General features: G+C 40.7%; 1 protein-coding gene across 1 annotated transcript in view; it reads right to left on the bottom strand.

Annotated features, from left to right (window-relative positions):
* NTNG1 (netrin G1) overlaps nucleotides 1-16,130 on the bottom strand; it is a 154,179-nt gene extending 138,049 nt beyond the window's left edge. The window contains exon 1 of the mRNA XM_085299071.1: nucleotides 15,440-16,130. Coding sequence (XP_085155197.1) covers nucleotides 15,440-15,685 — 246 coding nt within the window. The 5' untranslated portion in view covers nucleotides 15,686-16,130. The remainder of the gene's footprint in view (nucleotides 1-15,439) is intronic.
* Between the last annotated feature and the right edge of the window lie 3,416 nt (nucleotides 16,131-19,546).

The raw sequence follows: 19,546 nt of genomic DNA on the forward strand, positions 1-19,546 counted from the left end.
AGGATGGATTTCCACTCAGTTCAATCCTACTGAATCAAGAAGGGATTGCCTGGGATATAGGTCAACTGAGAATTTGGTGTGAACKCCATAAAAATGTGACTCGTAATCAATATACCATTTCAGCTCTCTTAAATTAAATGGACATAGATAGGTTCTCTGTGCTGCTCTTGCTAGTGGTTATGATGCTACTGGAAACCTAAACTTTCTATATATTCCTAGCAAGACCAATGATAACTATAGAGAAAAACTGCACCTAAAGCAGACTAAGCAGTTGATTTGAAGCAAGGAGACAATTAAAGCCCAGCATTTCTGAAAGAGTAATAAAAATGTCACTACAAATGACAGATTGTTACAAGTCCTTGGCTTCTTCCTAGCACTCTAGAAGAATATGGTGTTAAATCAGTTCCAAGAGATTATTAGTGGTATATGTTATTTTCACAAACTCAAGGAAGTGATAAATCAACTGCAGGTTAAAATTAGTGTGTGTGTGTGTGTGTATGTGTATTTTTACAACGTTAGTTTTGTGGCCCTTACATATACAATTAATAAAAATACAAAATTAAAAAAAAGGCCAAAAGAAAAAAAAATCAAAGCAAATTGGAAAATAGTTCTTTCCTGTGGCTGCAGATCTTGTTTACCACTGGTGAAGTTCACTGAGTGTAGAATAACATGTTGAGCCAGAGATACTGTAGAAGAGGACTCTTGTTTCCTGTTAGCAGGGGTCCTGTAAATTGCTTTTAAAGTGTTTTCCCGTATTGTTATATGTTTACTTTCTGTATTGTTTTTTGGTGTAGGAGGACTAGGGAAAATGTGGGCTCACTACTGAATGGGGCAGGGGCCCTGGTGACAAGGGATACAGAGAATGCAGAATTACTGAATGCCTCCTTTGCTTCAGTCTTCACTGCTAAGGTCAGCCCCCATGAATCCAGAGAAGGGAAGACTTTCCTTTGGTTGAGGAGGAAAGGATTAGAGACCTTCTGGGCAGGCTAGACATCCACAAATCCATGGGCCCAGATGGGATGCACCCACGGGTCCTGAGGAAGCTGGCAGATGTTATTGCCAAGCCGCTCTCCATCATCTTTGAAAGGTCCTGGAGATCTGGAGAGGTGCCTGAGGACTGGAAGAAAGCCAATGTCACTTCAGTCTTCAAGAAGGGCAAGAATGAGGACCCAGGCAACTATAGGCMTGTCAGCCYCACCTCCATCCCTGGAAAGGTGATGGAACAGCTCATTCTGGATGTCATCTCCAGACRTATGGAGGAGAAGGTAATCAGGAGTAGCCAGCAAGGATTCACCATGGGGAAATCCTGCTTAACCAACCTGATAGCCTTCTATGATGGCATTGCTGGCTGGGGAGACGAGGGCAGAGCAGTGGACGTTGTGTACCTTGACTTCAGYGAGGCTTTTGWCACTGTCTCCCATAACATCCTCCTAGATAAGCTCAGGAAGTGTGGGTTAGACGAGTGGACAGTGAGGTGGATTGAGAACTGGCTGAAAGGCAGAGCTCAGAGGGTCGTCATCAGTGGCGTGGAGTCCAGTTGGAGGCCTGCGGCTAGTGGCGTCCCCCAGGGCTCAGTCCTGRGTCCCATCCTGTTCAACTTCATCAGTGACCTGGATGAGGGGACAGAGTGCCTCCTCAGCAAGTTTGCTGATGATACCAAGCTGGGAAGAGTGGCTGACACACCTGAGGGCTGTGYTGCCACTCAGAGAGACCTGGACAGGCTGGAGAGCTGGGCAGAGAGGAACCTCATGAGGTTCAACAAGGGCCAGTGCAGAATCCCGCATCTAGGGAGAAATAACCCCAGGCACCAGTACAGGCTGGGGGCTGACCTTCTGGAGGGCAGCTCTGCAGAGAAGGACCTGGGAGTGCTGGTGGATGACAAGCTGACCATGAGCCAGCAATGTGCCCTTGTGGCCAGGAAGGCCTTGGGGTGCATTAGGAAGAGTGCTGCCAGCAGGTGGAGGGAGGTGATCCTGCCCCTCTCCTCAGCCCTGGGGAGGCCTCATCTCCAGTACTGTGTCCAGKTCTGGGCTCCCCAGTACAAGAGAGACATGGAGCTACTGGAGAGAGTCCAGTGTAGGGCTACAAGGATGATCAGARGGCTGGAGCACCTGCCCTMTGAGGAACGGCTGTGAGAGCTGGGCCTGTTCAKCCTGGGGAAGAGAAGGCTGAGGGGGGATCTTATCAATGTGTGCAAGTACCTGAAGGGAGGGTGTGAAGGGGACGGGGACAAACTCTTTTCAGTTGTCCCCTGTGACAGGACAAGAGGCAATGGGCAGAAATTGAAGCACAGGAAGTTGCACCTGAAGGTGAGGGGGAATTTCTTCCCTGTGAGAGGGATGGAGCACTGGACCAGGTTGCCTGGAGAGGTTGTGGAGTCTCCTTCTCTGGAGATGTTCAAGACCCTCCTGGATGCAACCCTGTCTACCATGCTCTAGGTGACCCTGCTGAGCAGGGAGGTTGGACTAGATGATCTCTGGAGGTCCCTTCCAACCTTACTGATTCTATGATTAGGAATATTAGGTCAGAAACTTATAAATGATTAAAAACAACAATAGCTGTACCTAACTACTTGGTAGGCAGAGATCTATGGTATGGGGTGTAAGCAGAGATTAATGTTCTCAGATACAGAAGTAGTGTAGGCTCAGTTATAATTTTCCTTCTTTACATATATTTATGAGCAGGATAACGTCTTCCAACAGAGTCTGTAAGACAATACAGTTGGAATCTCTCAAGTATTTCCTACGTGGGAAAAGCTAGTTTCTCCTGCAAGCTAGGATATTTGTCCACAAATCCTTGAATATCTGCAGAGAAATATGAGGGATCTTTGTCCCCCTGTTCTGAGGCATAACATTGCTACACTCTGCCRCAGGACAGGCTGCTCAGGAGCTGCAGTACCCATGGGAGCAGTGTCTGGGCAGGTCCCCTATGTTCCTTAGAGCGTGTGTAACATTAAAGGGCAAGATCTGCGAGAAAGATCGATGTTATCTTGCAGACAGCTATTACAAGCTCAAGGGAACAGGTTTATTGCCCTGCTCTGCAGTACTAGTCCTTYGCCTCTGTCACATTGCAGATGTTGACACGCATTTCTTGGTAAAATGCTGTGGATCTGATCACTGAGTATGAGCAGTATTTTCTGAATTCCAAAGGTGTTTCCAATTTCCTTCATTAATTATTTAATCRTTGTAACAGTAAATGTGTTCTGCCTGTAAGTTTTATATGGTTCATAATTATAAACAAACTAATTACTAATCCAAAGTAAAGCTAGTGACAGTAAAATATTGCTTGGTATTGCCCTTGTAATGCCACAACTCTACTTTCTAAGGCCTGTTCAGGCCTTAGACATGAACTAGGATGACACCAGAAAACAAACTGTGACTGTGGTTTGTGTGATGGTAGTTCATAGCGGCTCATGTAAAGCACTGCAATGAAAAACATGTTGAATAGATCATCACAGATGCCACTCATCTTTGTGACAAGAATTAATTGCTGTTATTCAGCTCCTGTAAGTTGTCTTTCGGGGAATCAGAAGGAATTGGCCTGTCAGGAGAAGCAAATGCTGACAACAGCATTAGCTAGCATAGCCTCACTGACCTTAAGGATGGGAACTAAAAAAGCCTGTCTGAGGCCGAGGTTAAATTCAGTGTGGTGCTACTGTTGCCCGATCTTTTGTTTCTGATATTATACAAAAGATTTATCATTCCAAACCCATCTATTACCACTGCTGAGTACTTGACAAGATACAATCACCAGAATGACATTTAATCCAACTTCTTAGTCAGATTGTTATTGATCAGAAGAGTTGAATGCTGTGTGTTMAAAGGCTGTGCCAGCTTTCTCTGCACTCTTGCATTATATTTGCTTTCTTGGAGCTTGTGTCTAGGAAAAGCAGCACTATAAGTGAGTTTTCATAAAACAGTTAACATTTCAGTGCATGAAGTCTGAAGTCTTTAATCTTAAGACTTCAAAAAAAAGCACCTATATCTGTCTAAGGTCCACAACTGAGGTCTGTGTGGATCCTTACCACTTTACAAGAGTGCCCCAAAGGAGTAGCAGAAGTATAAGTAAAAATAAAAATCCATTAGTGTTGGCTTCTGCTTGAGCTCTAGAGCCCGTAATGCATGATTGATCCAGCCATGCTGGCATTGGGAAGATCCTTGTATTATTTGAAGCAACTCTACATTTCATTCCTTAGTCTGCCTTTTCTTCAATCTCCATCATTTTCCAGTGCCTTTGTTTCAGCAGGGCCAGAAGGAGAGGGGCTGGCCCTCTGCGAGGCAATGTCCCATCGGAGCAGCCTCACGGTGCGGTGTGCGCAGTGTACCAGCAGGATGGTCCTCCCCATCCCCACCTCAGCTCAGTGTGTTTACATGCCACCTTGAGGGAGCTGGGCTGGCAATATTTCAGCACTCCAGCAAAACAGAGGTGGTGCTGGTTCAGCCAATACGGGTCTGAGTGCCCAGCTGGCACCACAGGAACCATCTCATGCAGAGCTCAGAAGCTTCTATTTCCCCTTTGCCAAAGAAAGGGCATCCAGTTCCAAAACCAGCAGAAGGAAGAGAAACATGTGCATATGTTCCCCCTCCCTCCTTCCCCCCCCCCCAAAAAAAAAAAGGTGAAGGTTTCAAAATCCTGAGATTTTCAAATATCAACCATTTGTCTGTTGTTTAGTGGTTAAAAAGGACATACTCTACATTATTGATTAAAGTCCACAAAATACTAAAGTTATTTTTAAAAAATAAAAAAAGAAACTGTGCTCTTGTGCTAAGACTTGTTTTTAAACCTATAAAACATGGGGTTCATAAATGATACTTAGCTACTATAGAGCCTTACAATTGGTGATGGTGCAGTTATGGAGAAGATTATTCAATAATAGATCCTTATGTCCTTTTTGATTATTTACAAACAAGCCATGACATGCATAAGGCTAAAATAATATATTTTACTATGCAAACTCTGATATGTATGACAAAGCATTTTTCAGTTAGAAGGTCTAAAATATTGTTTCTGAGCAGTCTTGCTCAGAAAATTCCTGAAAATGTACCCAAGAACCAAMTGTATTAACAAATCCTGTCCTATCACTAGAGACACTCAGCGTTTGCTTTGAAGCTCTGAAGGGTGCAGCAGTCCAAAACCTATCAGTGTTTACTAATAATGATGAGTAAAGACTTTTTATAAATGAAAAGATAGAAAATAAGTGAACTTTGGTGAAATTGCTTCTTACAAGAAACAGATAAAAAGATAAAAGCATACTGCTAATTTTGCTTTTACTTAAGGCAGTTTTTGAGTTTCCAGGAGTGAGTTTCAAACTGGTACAGAGCTTGAAATCACTTTACTAAGAAAACATTATTTGGGCATGATCCATTSCCATCAGTGGGAGTCCTTCTGCTGACTTAAACAGAGCACATTAATTTCAGGGGGAGATCATAGTTTAAGACCTGTTTATAAAAAATTAAACATTAATTCTTAACCATAAAAACTACATTGTGATTCACCTCCATTTTTTTAGTTATTGAAGAATATATATTTTTTATAAAAATATCAAATACAATGCTTCAGATAATGAAAAGCTTGTGTGTTGTTATTTTCAAAAGTTTCTCTCACTCCCATTTCAGGAGAAAATGGGAATGAAAGTGTAAACTGGTGGCAAAAATCTACTTCAAAACTTTGGTGAGGAAAGCTAAAGATATGTGGACCCCTTAAGCCCATTAGTTAATGTTTCTGGAAGTTCGCATGAACTTTTGCAAGAGAGACACCTTGCCTCGGATATTTCCGCAGGCTGTCCCTGCAGTATTCTTACTGCTTGGCAGATCCATATGGTCAAGGAAGCCAAGAGGCATGCCAGAGTCTGCAGGGCTGAGATAAAAATAGATGGAGAAAATAGCACATGTAGAAAGAATTGTTTTAGCAGATAGAAAATTACATTCTGTACTTTTTTCTATAGCTGTTCACGCGGTTGTTTTAAAAAGATGAGAATTCTTTTGTAGTTGTTTGCTTTTTTTTTCTTTCTTTTTTTTYCCAGTCATTTGTAAATGTCACGTACAAGCAGCTCCGTTTCTAGTTTTCACTGGAGCAAAGAGCCTTATGAGCAGGTATAGATGGTAAAAATCAAACTGATGAGTTAAAATAATGACTCCTGACAGTTTTACAGATAAAAATCGAAAATGCACCAGGATGCTGAAAAGACACAGTATGCACATGTAAGAAAATGCTCCTCTCATAATGGTGTCCTCTTTTAAAGGTTTTACAAGTACTTAGCTATAAAAATTCTCTCTGGGCTGAAGCTTGCCTTAAAATATCTCTGGTATAGTACAGTTTCCTGCTTATAATAAATATAATTCATCTGCACCCTTTCCTTTCTTTTCCTTTCTCTTTTTATTTCTAAATTATGTGTCAACAATCTGCCTGAAGAATTAGAGGATGAGAAATAAAAGCAGAAAATAAGATGTAGCAAACATTCAGGCTATGTGAAAGCACTTCTGCACGTTGACAGGCCTGCTCAGTGCTAAGGATTTTCATGTCACTAACTACATTTGTATTTCTATATCAAGGCTATGTCACTGCAAGTGACCTGTGGAAATATAAACTTCACAGGTACAAGCACATCAGGTACAGAATTACTCTATCTCTCATTTAGTGAGATTAACATTCTAATGTAAAAAGGCACTTTTGCCTCATCAGTCAATGATCTTAGTATCTAGGACTATTTTTAACTTTTCAGGGTCCAGCCATTATTTACAGGTCCTGAACAAAGGCAGGAAATACTTAGCTTAATAAATCCATTGCCTGTTTTTAGCTACTTTTAAGATGTATAGGTATTTTTTGTTTTCTTAATCAGAAATTTCAGCTTTGGTAGAACAATATTGTGTAAAAAAGAGAAAGAAGCAGTTGGTCAATAGAGACTGCTAATGCTTGTTTGTATTTCTCCATCTTTGCTCTATGGGATAAAGCAGAGGGAATAAGATAGCTCTTACTGTCTAAGTGTGTGTGTGTATATACGTATATATTCTTGAATGCTTGGACAGAATACTGTGTGCSTAAGTGCTTGCAAGGGAGAACTTGGGCTGTATGTTGGACTAGCTGCTTTGTAAATAACATACAAATGTAAATRTTGAAAACATTATTGGGAAATCAACTTAAGTTGTCTTGAATACAGGTGAGCATACTAACAGGAGTGATTCTCTTGACAGTAGAGAGAGTTTACACAACTCTCAACTGAGTTTGGCTGGCGTTGTTTCAACTAAGCTGCTTACAAATGCAAATTTCAGCATATGGAAGGGCCTCAGGAACTTGCGTTTGGTTTCCAGTGATTCTTAGCCATTCTAATGGCTAAGACATAAAAGAAGGGAACATGAAACTCTGGGGTTTAGAGACATACAGGTACTAAATGAAGAAAGAAAAATATGTTTGTCCAGATAATTTGGACAAATCCAGACAACATAAAGCTAGCTATAGTGAGTGCTGCCAAATAAATCCAAAATTTGCAYTCTGGGACTTGTCCATTACAGCAAGAGGAAACACCGCACTGGCTGTACATTGTCCTCAAAATGAGGTGKTAGCCCAGAAAGTGTGACGCTTCTGCAGCTCGCTGGGGACTGCAGGGCACCAAGTACGTGGTGGAGACATGAGAAAGGGAGCTGCCTGCTCACCTCACATGCGCCTCAAGGGAGAAGCCTTCCCAACAGCTCCTGGTGCACCCACCTTCTCCCATCTGGGCCCGACAGCCCGGCTCCTGTGGAGTGACGTCATGGCAAGATTACCCTAAAGGCACAGGTGATGGTGCTGAAGGCAGGCCCACATCTGAAACCCTGCTGGTCAAGGTTTCTAGCAGACTGCATGCGGGGTCACCTGCTGCAGCCTAGCGTGGCACGTCACACGATGCCGTACCCGGGACAAGGTGCTGGGGGCGATGAGCACTCATCAGGTGCTGTTTTACTGCACTATATTTATACTATGTTAGCAAACCTGGTTTATGAGGGTCTCCCTAAAGATTAAGCTCCTAAGCTATCCTCAAGATCACCTCTGTCCCCCCAGCRGACACACCAATCACAGTGCACGGCTAGTAAAGATTTTATTTACAAAGTACTATCGTTTTGTCACTCAAAGTGACAGTAAAGGTGCCTGCTGAGGGGATGCTTCTGGCACAGCTGCACTGAGAGCACGCCGTCCTCATGTCCCTGGGGACGGCGTGGTGTCTGTATTACCATGGGCATGCTCGCTTTCTTTCAAAAATCGCAGTAATTGTTTGCGGAACTGCAGCAGCGTGGGTTCGCGTTCTGCGGACGGGGTGGCAGAGTGCAGCGTTTCTGGCCTCGTGTTTTGGCAGCCTGCTGCGCCACGCTGCAAGGAGGGAGCTGCTCGTGTGGTTGTGAGAAACTCGTCCACGGCGCCAAAACCGCCCCCAACAGCAGAGGGTTGAGTTGGTTGCAGGAAGGCAACTCTCTGCCAGCTGGCAGGACTTAAATGCTATTACCCACCACTCTTCCTAAGAGTTTTAACCATTTAGTGAGCGATGCCAGTCTCTGCTTCATTCTGACCATCCAGGAATTACTTGTTTGAGATTTTGCACAGACARGTGCAAAGTATTTAAGAAACAATTTCTCTGCAGTAAGTTAAAAGGGGGGGGGGGATGTTAGTCTTGCCATGGTCATCAATAACCAGCAAATAAAAGCTATGTGCTTACAGCTGTGTTTCCTTTAAATATGTTAYGTAGGTGTTATCTGGAGATAGCGACCTGAAATAATTTCTATTACTGGTGAAATTTTACATGACCTATTAAAATCCATTGCTTCCTAAGGTCAAGTATTATTATGATAATCATTTATTGACCATTATGTTGACTACAAATGCCTAATATTCCTAGCTAACTTGAGAGATGAAGGGAGGATAAAATGGAAAAATATGAGGGAAATTACGAAATACAATAAAGACTGTTAAAGGCAATAGTTAGGCAGTTTCTATAAGCTATATTTATAAAATATGTATCTTGTTAAAATGATATGAATCTTTGCGCTTTTACCTTGTTGTGATATGTGCCTTAAAACCTTGCAACTGAAAATAAACAGAACCCTGTTAAGTTTGTTCAGAAGGCTTGTTTTCCTCACAAATATTTTTAATGTTTTAAGTACTTTGCAGGCATGCTTTTGCTTAGCTTGAAGTTTGAAAACACTTAGGCTTCCAAAGTGTAAGTGAGAAGGAAAAAAAGCAACTGGAAAGAGTTTTGCTGATGATTTACTGGGCAACCTTAATGTATGATAATGAATAAAAGGCAAATCTGATTTTCTGCACTCCTTAGTTTTGATTTCTGAAAAACGTATTAACTTTTAGATTCTAGCAAGACTTTTTTTTTCCTTGATGCCATTAAGTATACATTTTCACATTCTTTTTTTCTCTTTTGGGAAACTAGGAGCTCCTTTCCTAAGAGRTGTGAGGAACAAAACGCCTTTCACGCTTCTCCAAAGACACTGTTACAAAAGGCACAGGTAGGCTGTCCCCTTTGGGCTTAGCTGACGGGGGGCTATGGAAGGAAGGAGGGAGGAGAGCAGGCAGGGAAGATTCCTTAGCGGGATGGTGCCTTGCCCCCCTCTCATTCCTCCTAGAGGAATTCCTGGGTCTGAGTGGTACTGTAAGGACTGAGGTGGTGCTTTGGCGAGAGCAGGAGGCCAAAGTAGTTCCTGCCGTATGTAGGGCAGAGGAGAAAGGAAGGTACAGGGAATCTGTTGGGTACCTACAGGTCTTGTCATACTGAACATGAAACAAAGTATCCCCTAACTTTAGAGGAAATGCCAAAATAAAAATTCTGTTCTCTGAAAGATAAGGTTCTTTTTCAGCATCAGTGAGGGGATGTTTGTATTAATTAAATGTCCTCAAAAGAATGCAAAGTAGATGAATCCAGGTATTGTATATAAAGACTGTAAAAACTTCCAGGTGGTGTAGACCGCCTTAATATGAACATCTGTGAAAATTCATATTAAACAAGGCAGTAGTAAGCTCGTCTTTAACTCTGTTTCCATTCTACCCCATTCTACTTAAGACCGCACAGATAGTACTAAAATGCATGTCCATATTTAGCCAATAAAAGAAAAAGCTTTTTCTTTTCAATATCTCTTAATAGGATCATTCAACACTATTTTAAAATGTCTCACCCAAGCACACAGGCATGCTAGAGTTTTTCCAAAGGAAATTACATTTTTATTTCACATTTTGATTTATAAGTTACTTCAAAGAWTATCTGTTCTTCTAATTATTTCAGTAAACATAATAATGGTATCAATAACTAAACTGCAGAGTATTTTCCCTTTTTTAAGGAATATAAGCCTACTTGTAATTAAAGGAATGCTATATTAATGATGCTGAAAGTCTCAGAGGGAGTTGTTTAATGTCCACCTCATAATATTATGCCAGAATTACATGCACAGAAGACTTTTTAATAATCTTTGTTTCTTAATTTAGTTTTGATTGGCTATGAAATACAGAGTAGCACTTAAGGGCTCAAATTTCTACTGCTTTCAGCACTTCTGCTCTATAAATTGTACAACTGCACATGACTTCCATCTGTAGGCTTCTCTTCAAGCTTCTGTTCAACCTATGAAGAAAATTAGCTCCAGGCAGCAGATAATTGCAGATAATTTTATCATTTTTACGCCATGGGGATACTGGATTGTGTTAAGATAGCTAGCTTGCCTAAGCATGGATAGAGAATCATATTTATGTGTGGCCATTTCAGCTGTAAACACAACATAAATCCTGCTCCAGTTTGCAAATTACAGCAGTAGCCACTATGAGTCCCGTGGTTGAGAGTTTGCGGTGAATTTAAATATTAACATCAGGTACTGTTTGAATGCAAAAGTAGTGATAAAAGCTAGATCTTAGCAAATTAATCAGTCTTGTGAGAGGCGGCCCATTGATGCCTTCTGTGGGAGTCTGTTTGAAAGCAGTGCAGCTGGCCTGGGCCCCTCCAAGGAATTTGGGGAGATGTAGCCTGAGACAACCAGTGCAGCAGGGCAGCAGTGGCTCAGAGGGCTCTTAGGGAGACTTTAAGTTTGGTTTATGGTTCTCATTCCTGCTTCTAATCACAAAATGGTGATCTCCAGCCCTGCCGGGCAGTCTGACAGTTGTACTGGGGGCACAGTCTACCAACTTAATAAACTGGAAAAGTCAAAAGCTACCTATAAGGTATGCAAAAAATGGTGAGAGTCATGAAGAAYTAAATTGTATGAAATTTTGTAAAAATTTTAATAAGCGCTTGCAAATAACAAAGATTTCACTAACTGTTAGGTATTCCTAACAGGRGGATTCAAAGCAGATTTGTTTATAAACTGGAAAGCTGCAGGCCACAAGAACTAGCCCATTCAAGTATTTAAAATGTTGCTTACGATATCGCTACAAAATTAATTCTGAAAAAGTAGCTACTTTTCTTCTCCCTTTCCTTTTTCTGTTTCCCTTTCCCTGTCTCCCTCCCTTTCCTCCCAAGCCAACCAAGTGTCAGTGTAAGGAGCCAGATACACCATTGTTGACTCCAAAAGCTCAAGACCACAAACTATAGCAGCRCAGTGACCACCAGCCCAGCATGCTCAGTCAAAACGCACACACAAATTTGGGCAAAGGAAAGGTACAGCAAGCAACTGTGCCACTCTGCCACTACTGAGCCCCTCACCGAGTACCAAAARTTGTCTTAAAGCATGCAGGGATGATAGCAGTCACCAGCCAACCCAGCTACAGCTCCTGCTATGCATGTGGGCAGCGGGACCTGTGGGGATGGGGGCTGCCATGCACCGTTCGCAGGCACAGGTACCTCCGTGACTAGAAAGTGGGAGCATAACCACTCTAAGCAATTCATTTGTTTATATGCTTTTTTWATCATGTCTCTCCTTTCAAGGAGAATTCTTTCCGAAGCCCTAGAAATCTTAACTTCAAAACGATGAGATTTTAAACAAATAATGACTGGAGGGGGCTATTTACTCAGCTTCTACTGTTTGAGGTTTTCATTTTCAAACTTTTCTCTGCAACTGGAAGGACYAAGAAAATAAAGATGATGTTTTAAGTAAAAGCTGAGAATCTCACATAATTGTAGGACTCATGGGGTTTGAGATTTCAGAATAATCTCAAGAGTTGTCAATACTGAATGTCAGTATTAACTGGGATGCTATCCTCCGACTAGATTGCATAAAAGCAATTGTAGGATAGCTTTCCTGCCGCCTGCTCCCCAAAGTCCCCATGAATGCTGGCCTGCAGGGATTACCCACAGGTACTTATGAATSAGGAATTGCCATGTGCCAGAATCAGAGGCCTCTGTTTGCATTTTGTAACAAATCTGCATGCGCAAAGCCTTGTTATTAGGGTGTTAACTACACAAGCTCATGGAGCAAAAATACAACATGGAATCATAAGAACATTTTACACAGGGAATACCTTGAACTATGTAGGAGGCCAGTTTTACTGTAACCTCCTGTTTTCCACGCGATGCAGCCCCACAAGTCCTGGAAGCAACTTTCCTGCCACGTGCGTGGCTCAGCTGGGAGCTGGTCTCTGCTGGGGACCTGCTGCGGGAGCTGGTCTCTGCTGGGGACCTGCTGCAGCGTAGCACAGCCCTGAGCACAGACATGTAGTCCCAGCATGTCATCTTCCCCACTGCAATGCACACCCCTTACTCCTCATCCTCTCCTCTGCTGACATAGAGAAGGCATTATTTCTTTTCCTGAAGGACAGTATTTTATTGAAGACTATTATCACATCCCATGTCACAGAGGACTTTTCTTTAGGTTTTACTGTAATCTCTCAATAGGACCTGGGTGCACCCGTCAGCCTAGGTATGTTGCAGAGATATGATTGGCACCGTGCTGACAACTGACACAAATTCAACACACAGACTGTGTGCAGCAAGGTACTATGGTGAACAGAGAATTACTGAGGCTGATTGGGGAACTGATACAGAGACAAAACAGAAAATTGATTCAACCTCCTCATCCTGCAGAAGCAGGCTTGTTTTTTGGTGCAGCTGCTTTTTCTTAGAATATTTAAAAGGACCCAGATTTCCTCCAAGAAATTAACAGAAAGCAGTTAAGCACTAAGCTAATCTGAATAACAATCTGAAAGCTAATACACAATCTTARTATATTAAAACCCAATATTCATAATAATAAAAACAAACATTGTTTTTAAAGTCTGTTTGGTGCTTCGGTGTGCCAAAAAGAAACCCTCAAGTCTCTGCCATATCCAGTTCAGGATTTATTAAGTGCAAGAACATGCCCAATAGGAATGTATTCTTTTCTACTGTCCATCYTTTCCGAGTACTGACAGTGCTATTCCCTTACTTCATTTTCCAAAACTAAAARTGAATGCAAAAATAAAAGATCTCACTGGGAAATGCCAAAGGCTCAGTCCTACCAATATGTAAAAAACCTCATTTTGAATGAAATGTGCATGTATAATTTCTATGTGTACATAAAGTATAGCTGGACAGGAAGTGTTCCTAGGGATGAGAKGGGACTATAGAGTTCCTCTTTATGCTGAAATTTTCCTTTTCAATGACATGAAAGCAAAGAAAAGAAAATCTGAATAAAAACGTCYTGCAGGGCACTAATATATACATATTTTAAAGCTCTGCTGCTGTACAATACCTCAGGAACTGCAAATATTTCCTAATGTTTCAAGTCAGGCAAGCCATTACCAATGCATATATGAATATAGTGCATTTGTACAACATACATCCATACTGAAAGTAAAAACAGCCATTTTTCAGACTCTGTAGGAATCAGTCACCTTAAACCACATCATTAAATATACTATTTCATTATGTACTCTCTTGTTCTTCCCCTTTCCTGTCTTTCCTGCTAGGTCTCTGTTGGTCTTTTTGGTGTTGCAAGGGTTTAAAGTGTAAGTAAGTTCCATCTGTCACCTCAGATGATTCCTGAGCAAACTTTCATAATCCATTACAGCATCAAAGATCCTGCTAGGTCAAACATTTATAGTAGGAGTTCAGCAACATTTCAGCAATATTTTTAATATTAAAAAAATGGTATTTTGATCAAATCTACCATCTTTGTTCTAACCTGAGAATAGGCTGATAGCCAGTGCACTTAGAAACTTTAAAAATGTCTATCTGCAGTAAAAAGAAGAAATAAGTTTGTTGGGCTGTGGACTGCACTAAAATGATACATACAACTTTTTTTTTTATTCACTGCATGACAAGAGTTATTAAACATCATGCTGTCACTGGTTCAGGGCTGAACCACATCTATTACAATTTTGACAGACAAAATACACTTTACGGTAAAGATAAAAGAAAAAGACCATATTGCGCCAGGGATGTTACATTTATTTATTTTTTAACAGTGGCTGCTTGAAGCCGCTTGGAGGTTTAGGATGTCAAAGCAGTGTCAGCAGAGATGGATTAGTGGGCAGAGAGCAAGTGGTGTAGTCAAGAGTTCACAATGAATGTAATTTATTCATGTAGCTCTCCAATTTATCACATGGCTATCACCACAATGTACATGGGAAGCAGCTGCATGCATGCACACAATATCCTAAATGTATGTGTGGCTGGACCTGAACTCCTTACGGAGTGCTCGTGGTTGAAAATGATACTGTGAGGCGTTTCAAAGCAAATTTCCTTCCTGCGAGGACTCTGTCACACACTGACCATGACTCTCGTATAGGCAGACCACTATCTTGTAGACTGTATTCAATTACGGTAACCTCACTTACCAGAACTCATCAATTTTTCAAACCTAAATTATGTAGCTAATGTGATGTAAATTTCTTATGCTTTAATACTACCATATAATAGATACAAATATATACTTTTTACATCTCAAACCCACATTTCCTAATTAAGGAATGTTATATTTTCACTCGGTACTTTCCAGAAATAAATATTCCATGGCAAATAAAATGAAATTTCAGTATTTTTTAAGAAGAAAAAAAGGTATTTGAAAGTTGAAAGTTTCTTGTAATTTTAATGATCTCTTAGCGTGATCTGCCACCAGCCCAGCTACCCCTGACACTTTTGAAGCTTCTGCAGCCTGAGTTGCTAGCAATACTCTGCTCTTTGTGATGCTAAATTATACAACACTAGGATCATTTCAGCTGATCAGAACCAGCTCACTGAAGTCTTTTGTGATCCAGGCAAATGCACCCCAGTTAAGGGTTAGCCTAGTAAGAGTATACTGCTTTCTTTTAAGGCATTAAAAGTTGACCTAGAAGGACACTGAATTTGGACACTGAGACTAGGTTCTAATGAGAAGAACATCTTATTGCCCAGCTTAATGCACTGCATTAATAAACACTTACCATTTCATTTAGCAGAACTCTTTCACATTTGGAAATGAAGCAGACTTTTCTTAGGTATTTATACCTGAACTGTAAGAACTTCCACTCTGCAGTCATCTTATCACAAAAATATATCCACCAATTAGGCACAATTAAAAGCTTGCCTTACCATTGCACAGAAGGTCTCAGGAGGATCTCCRCATGTTATGTCTGGGGGATCCAGAGTTACTTTTACATATTTGATCATGTCTCTGGCTTCCGGTTGGCAGGCCATGTAATCCCACACTTTTCCTTCYTCTGTATAAATCTGAGTCTTACACACATCATAATGTCCCCACACAGAAGGATAATGCTGCATCACTGAAGACACAGTAACCCAGAGGGCATGAAGTGACAGGAATCTTGATAAATACATCTCTAAATCCTTTTGTGTCACCTTCGTAAGTATACTTGGTACTGGTGTACATGCAATCTATAGATTATATATATATATGTACATGTGTATATTTTGTAAAATAGGTTCCAGCTCAAACTTGAAGCATTAGTATATGGTGTTTGATTTAATAAGTTGAAGACTTTGGTAGAAGCCACAATCCCCAAATGACAGTCTTTCACAGCAACGTAGAGCTTGTCCTTTGTCTTACAACTTATCTATCAGGGCTTCTTGTAACAGATGTCCAAGAGCAGATAATAGCTCGTTTAGYTGTGGGTCTTCAGCTACACTGTCGATAACCCTGAGTGATCCTCCGTGTTCCCAGCTCACAGGGGATGCCCAGACGCACTGATAAATCAGTATCCAAAGCGAAAGGATGAGTGTCTACAGGCTGATGTCTTTTTCCTATCAATCATTCTTTTCTTCTGGCACCAGCACCCTTTTAGAAACAAAAAAGAGTAAGAGTTATTGTCTAAGAATCAATGCATTACAAAATATGTGATATGTTGACATTTTGGAGGTTTGATGCAATGTAAAGCAAATTGGTATAATATGGATAACCTTTAGCRTGGGTGCTGTGCTAGAATGAACAAACTACCAAAATCATTCACAGTGAAAAGTGTTTCAACATAAAGGATTTAACTGTTCTATAACAAAGACAGATGTATAATGTTCCAAGTGAGTTACCGGTTTCTGCTTCCAAAATTATATTTCCATCCTGGCAAAACCGGAGAGCAAACAACACAACTTAAACATTTCTCACGTTTTCTCAGCTGACAGGTAGGGGAGAAGGGAACCAAACCACCCTAGGAGAACAGCAGGAAGGCTCTTTTATTAAAGTGACAAAGAGATGAGTATCAGGGCTTTCAGGTGCTGATAGCCACTTGGCAAGAGGGCCTCAGAGAGCTCAAAAAAGCTTTATACATTTCTTAGTCTTTTTTGGAAGAATGAGAAAGATGTAATGMGCACCTTTCTGTTTCCTTAAATTTTCTCATTAGCATTGGAAGAGCTTTGCTCCCCCCCCCCCCTTTTTTTTTTAATGAGATTACTGAGGAAGATAATAGTTGATTCATTTGTAGTTTACTGTAAGGACATTTCCCTCTTTTAATATGGATGTCATATTTTCCTAGGTTTGGAGGGTATTAGACATGTACTCAATGTTTATTTTATCCTCTCCTTAAAAAGCAACCAGGATCCCCTCAGTTTATAATCCCTCAATTATATTATTGTAGGTAGAAAATCCTGGGATGTTTTTTCAGTGATTTAAAATATATATATATGTTGAAAGGCAAAGGTAAAAATACAGATACAATGAGGGAAACTGGAAAGACAGAGTAAGTTCTCTAAGCATGCACAGGCAAAACCAGGACTACAGATTTGAGCTCATTTCCCAGGCCCATGTGGCTGCTGTCAGCCGGCCCCGGCTGCAGACCCAGGCCAGGCGCTGACTTAGGGGAGCAGCACYGGGCTCCTGCAGGTGGACGGTTCTGGTGAGCCACTACAGCATTTCTTCACTCTTTGTATCCTGATTCTAAAATCCACATGAGCGCTTTAGACAGATGCTCCGTAACAACTGTAAGGCAGCACAGTCTGAAGCTYGCTTATTTTGTTTCAGGTTTTAGATTATGCCCAGTGTTATGAACCTTCCCATATCACAGAAAATTGGAAAGGAATATGTAACTGGGTGAGTTCCTTAATATGTTGCTTTGGTAATACACATTTTCAAGAAAGCAAAACTTATCTTCAAGGCTATTCACAAACTGCCTCCCTATATTTAAAAAATGCACCATCTTAAACGGAGCTAAACTACAGACACTATGAAATGCCAACAGATGGTTGAATTGTGTTTCCATAGCAAAGTAATTTACAATAATTGCCGTATGGACGTAAATGCAATTTTCCATTATATTCATTTCATCAAATGTTACCATACAACTGTGAGGTATTTTATCAGAATATGTACAGAATATCTGAATTTTCATGCAGTAATAAAATTCAATTAGCTCAAATATATTTAAGCTTCAAATCTGAATTTGAAAGAAAAGCAGAAATATCAAAGACTAGATTAATCTTTTAAGGATCACCTTGGGTAGTGCCATAGCTTTATTAACAATCTCACATTCTTTTCTGTTTTCAGTGGCAATATTTACTTATTTTCTTGGAATTCACAAGTTCAGTAATTCAGAGAATATTTTTAGTGTTCTTCTAGAGACACATCACACTTTTCCTCTCTAGTTCTTTCTAATATATTTTACTATTTTGCGAGGAAAAAAACCTCACAGCTTAAATAGAAGAATCATAATCCAGAAGGGAAGCAGCTGCTTTGTTAGAAAAGAATCCCTTGACGTCACTCAAAATCTGCAAATTATTTTAAATTTATTGTGACAAATCAAGACATACTCCATATTGGAGAAAGCTTGGTCACAGTTGGAATAAACAATAGATGAATGTCCTGTGTCTGTATGGAAATAAGATGTTACTGGGTTTAATTATGCTTAAACCATAAGCCTTTACATTCAGGCAAAAATAGATTTGCTTTGCTTTCTTTAATATTTCATTGCTAGTTCCTCACTTATCCATAACCTTTTATAACTGCTGAGACTCTGATCTACAAATAAATAGGACTAGATGGAACTAGAATAATGTGAAGCAAACTGCTATCTTAACACACTGTGCYAAAATACTTCCCATATAACGAATTCTCATTAAAGTAAGTCAGAGTCATAATGATGGTCGTTACACAGAATTATAGACTATAACATTGATCGAATTTAGTGCACTGACAAGAAAAAAGTGCAGAGGAGTGCAAGACATTTGAGCATTAGGCAAATGCAGAAGTGTATGACAGACATTCCTGACAAGAAGCAGCCAATTATAGCTTAAATTTCTGGCATATAACCAGTTCTGATTAATAGTTTTCCATTACATTACAGACATATTATTAATGTATTAAAAATGTCAAGCTTTGGCAAGAACTAATACGGCATGGCTCAGTCTGCAATATCTTCTTTTAATGAGCTCCCATTGATACAGAGAAAGATATTGACCAAAGCACATTAAGGATCATATGCTAAGCGCTATTGGGGTTTTTCTAACAGAGCTATACAGTTTGTCTTGATTATATTTATTCTTGCAGAGTCACTCGTTATGTGCACTGTAYGTTTTAGTGGCCTATTTCTAAAGACTTACATATACTTTAATTATTCTGCAAAAAATGTTTAGAATAATATTTCTAAAGCATAGTGCTAAGCTTCTAGCTATACCCTGGGCAAAAAAGCAGGATTTTTCTTTTTTTCCAATAATACATGWGCATCTGACCTTACAAAGTAAAAAGAATCAAACAAATCTGGAATAACTACTATGTAGCACTGCCGTCCTCTGCACCTCATAGCTCTCTGTTCACTGCCTAGTCCTGCATTTGGGGTGTTAAATGGGCCCGCGGGGTCTAATGGGGAGTGACACCTTTACTGACTTCAGGCAAGGTAGCTGCAGGATGCTGGAAGGAGGGATTAGGCATTCAAAACCGCCAACGCGGTGCGCGCCGCTCCGGGAGACACCCTTGGCGGGGCAGTAGCGGCATTACGTGCAGAACATCCAGGGCCTTGAATTTCCACCTGTGCTGTGCAGTATATCGGGCTCTGCAGCCCAAAAGCCAGCAGGCACTCCTTGGGCATCTGCGTTGCCAGTGCCACTCCTGCATCTCTGCCTCCTCCCCAGGCACCTCTTTGTATGCAAAGTGGTGGACATTTAGGCTGCAATGAATACCTTATAGTTGGCTGCAGCATATGTTTAGGAAAAAAGATGAACAGCTGATCCCCAGACTAAAATCAGCTGTAAATGYGC

This window comes from Rhea americana, unplaced genomic scaffold (assembly GCF_003343005.1).
Source record: "Rhea americana isolate MKP2758 unplaced genomic scaffold, rheAme1 scaffold_144, whole genome shotgun sequence".
Lineage (NCBI taxonomy): Eukaryota > Metazoa > Chordata > Aves > Rheiformes > Rheidae > Rhea > Rhea americana.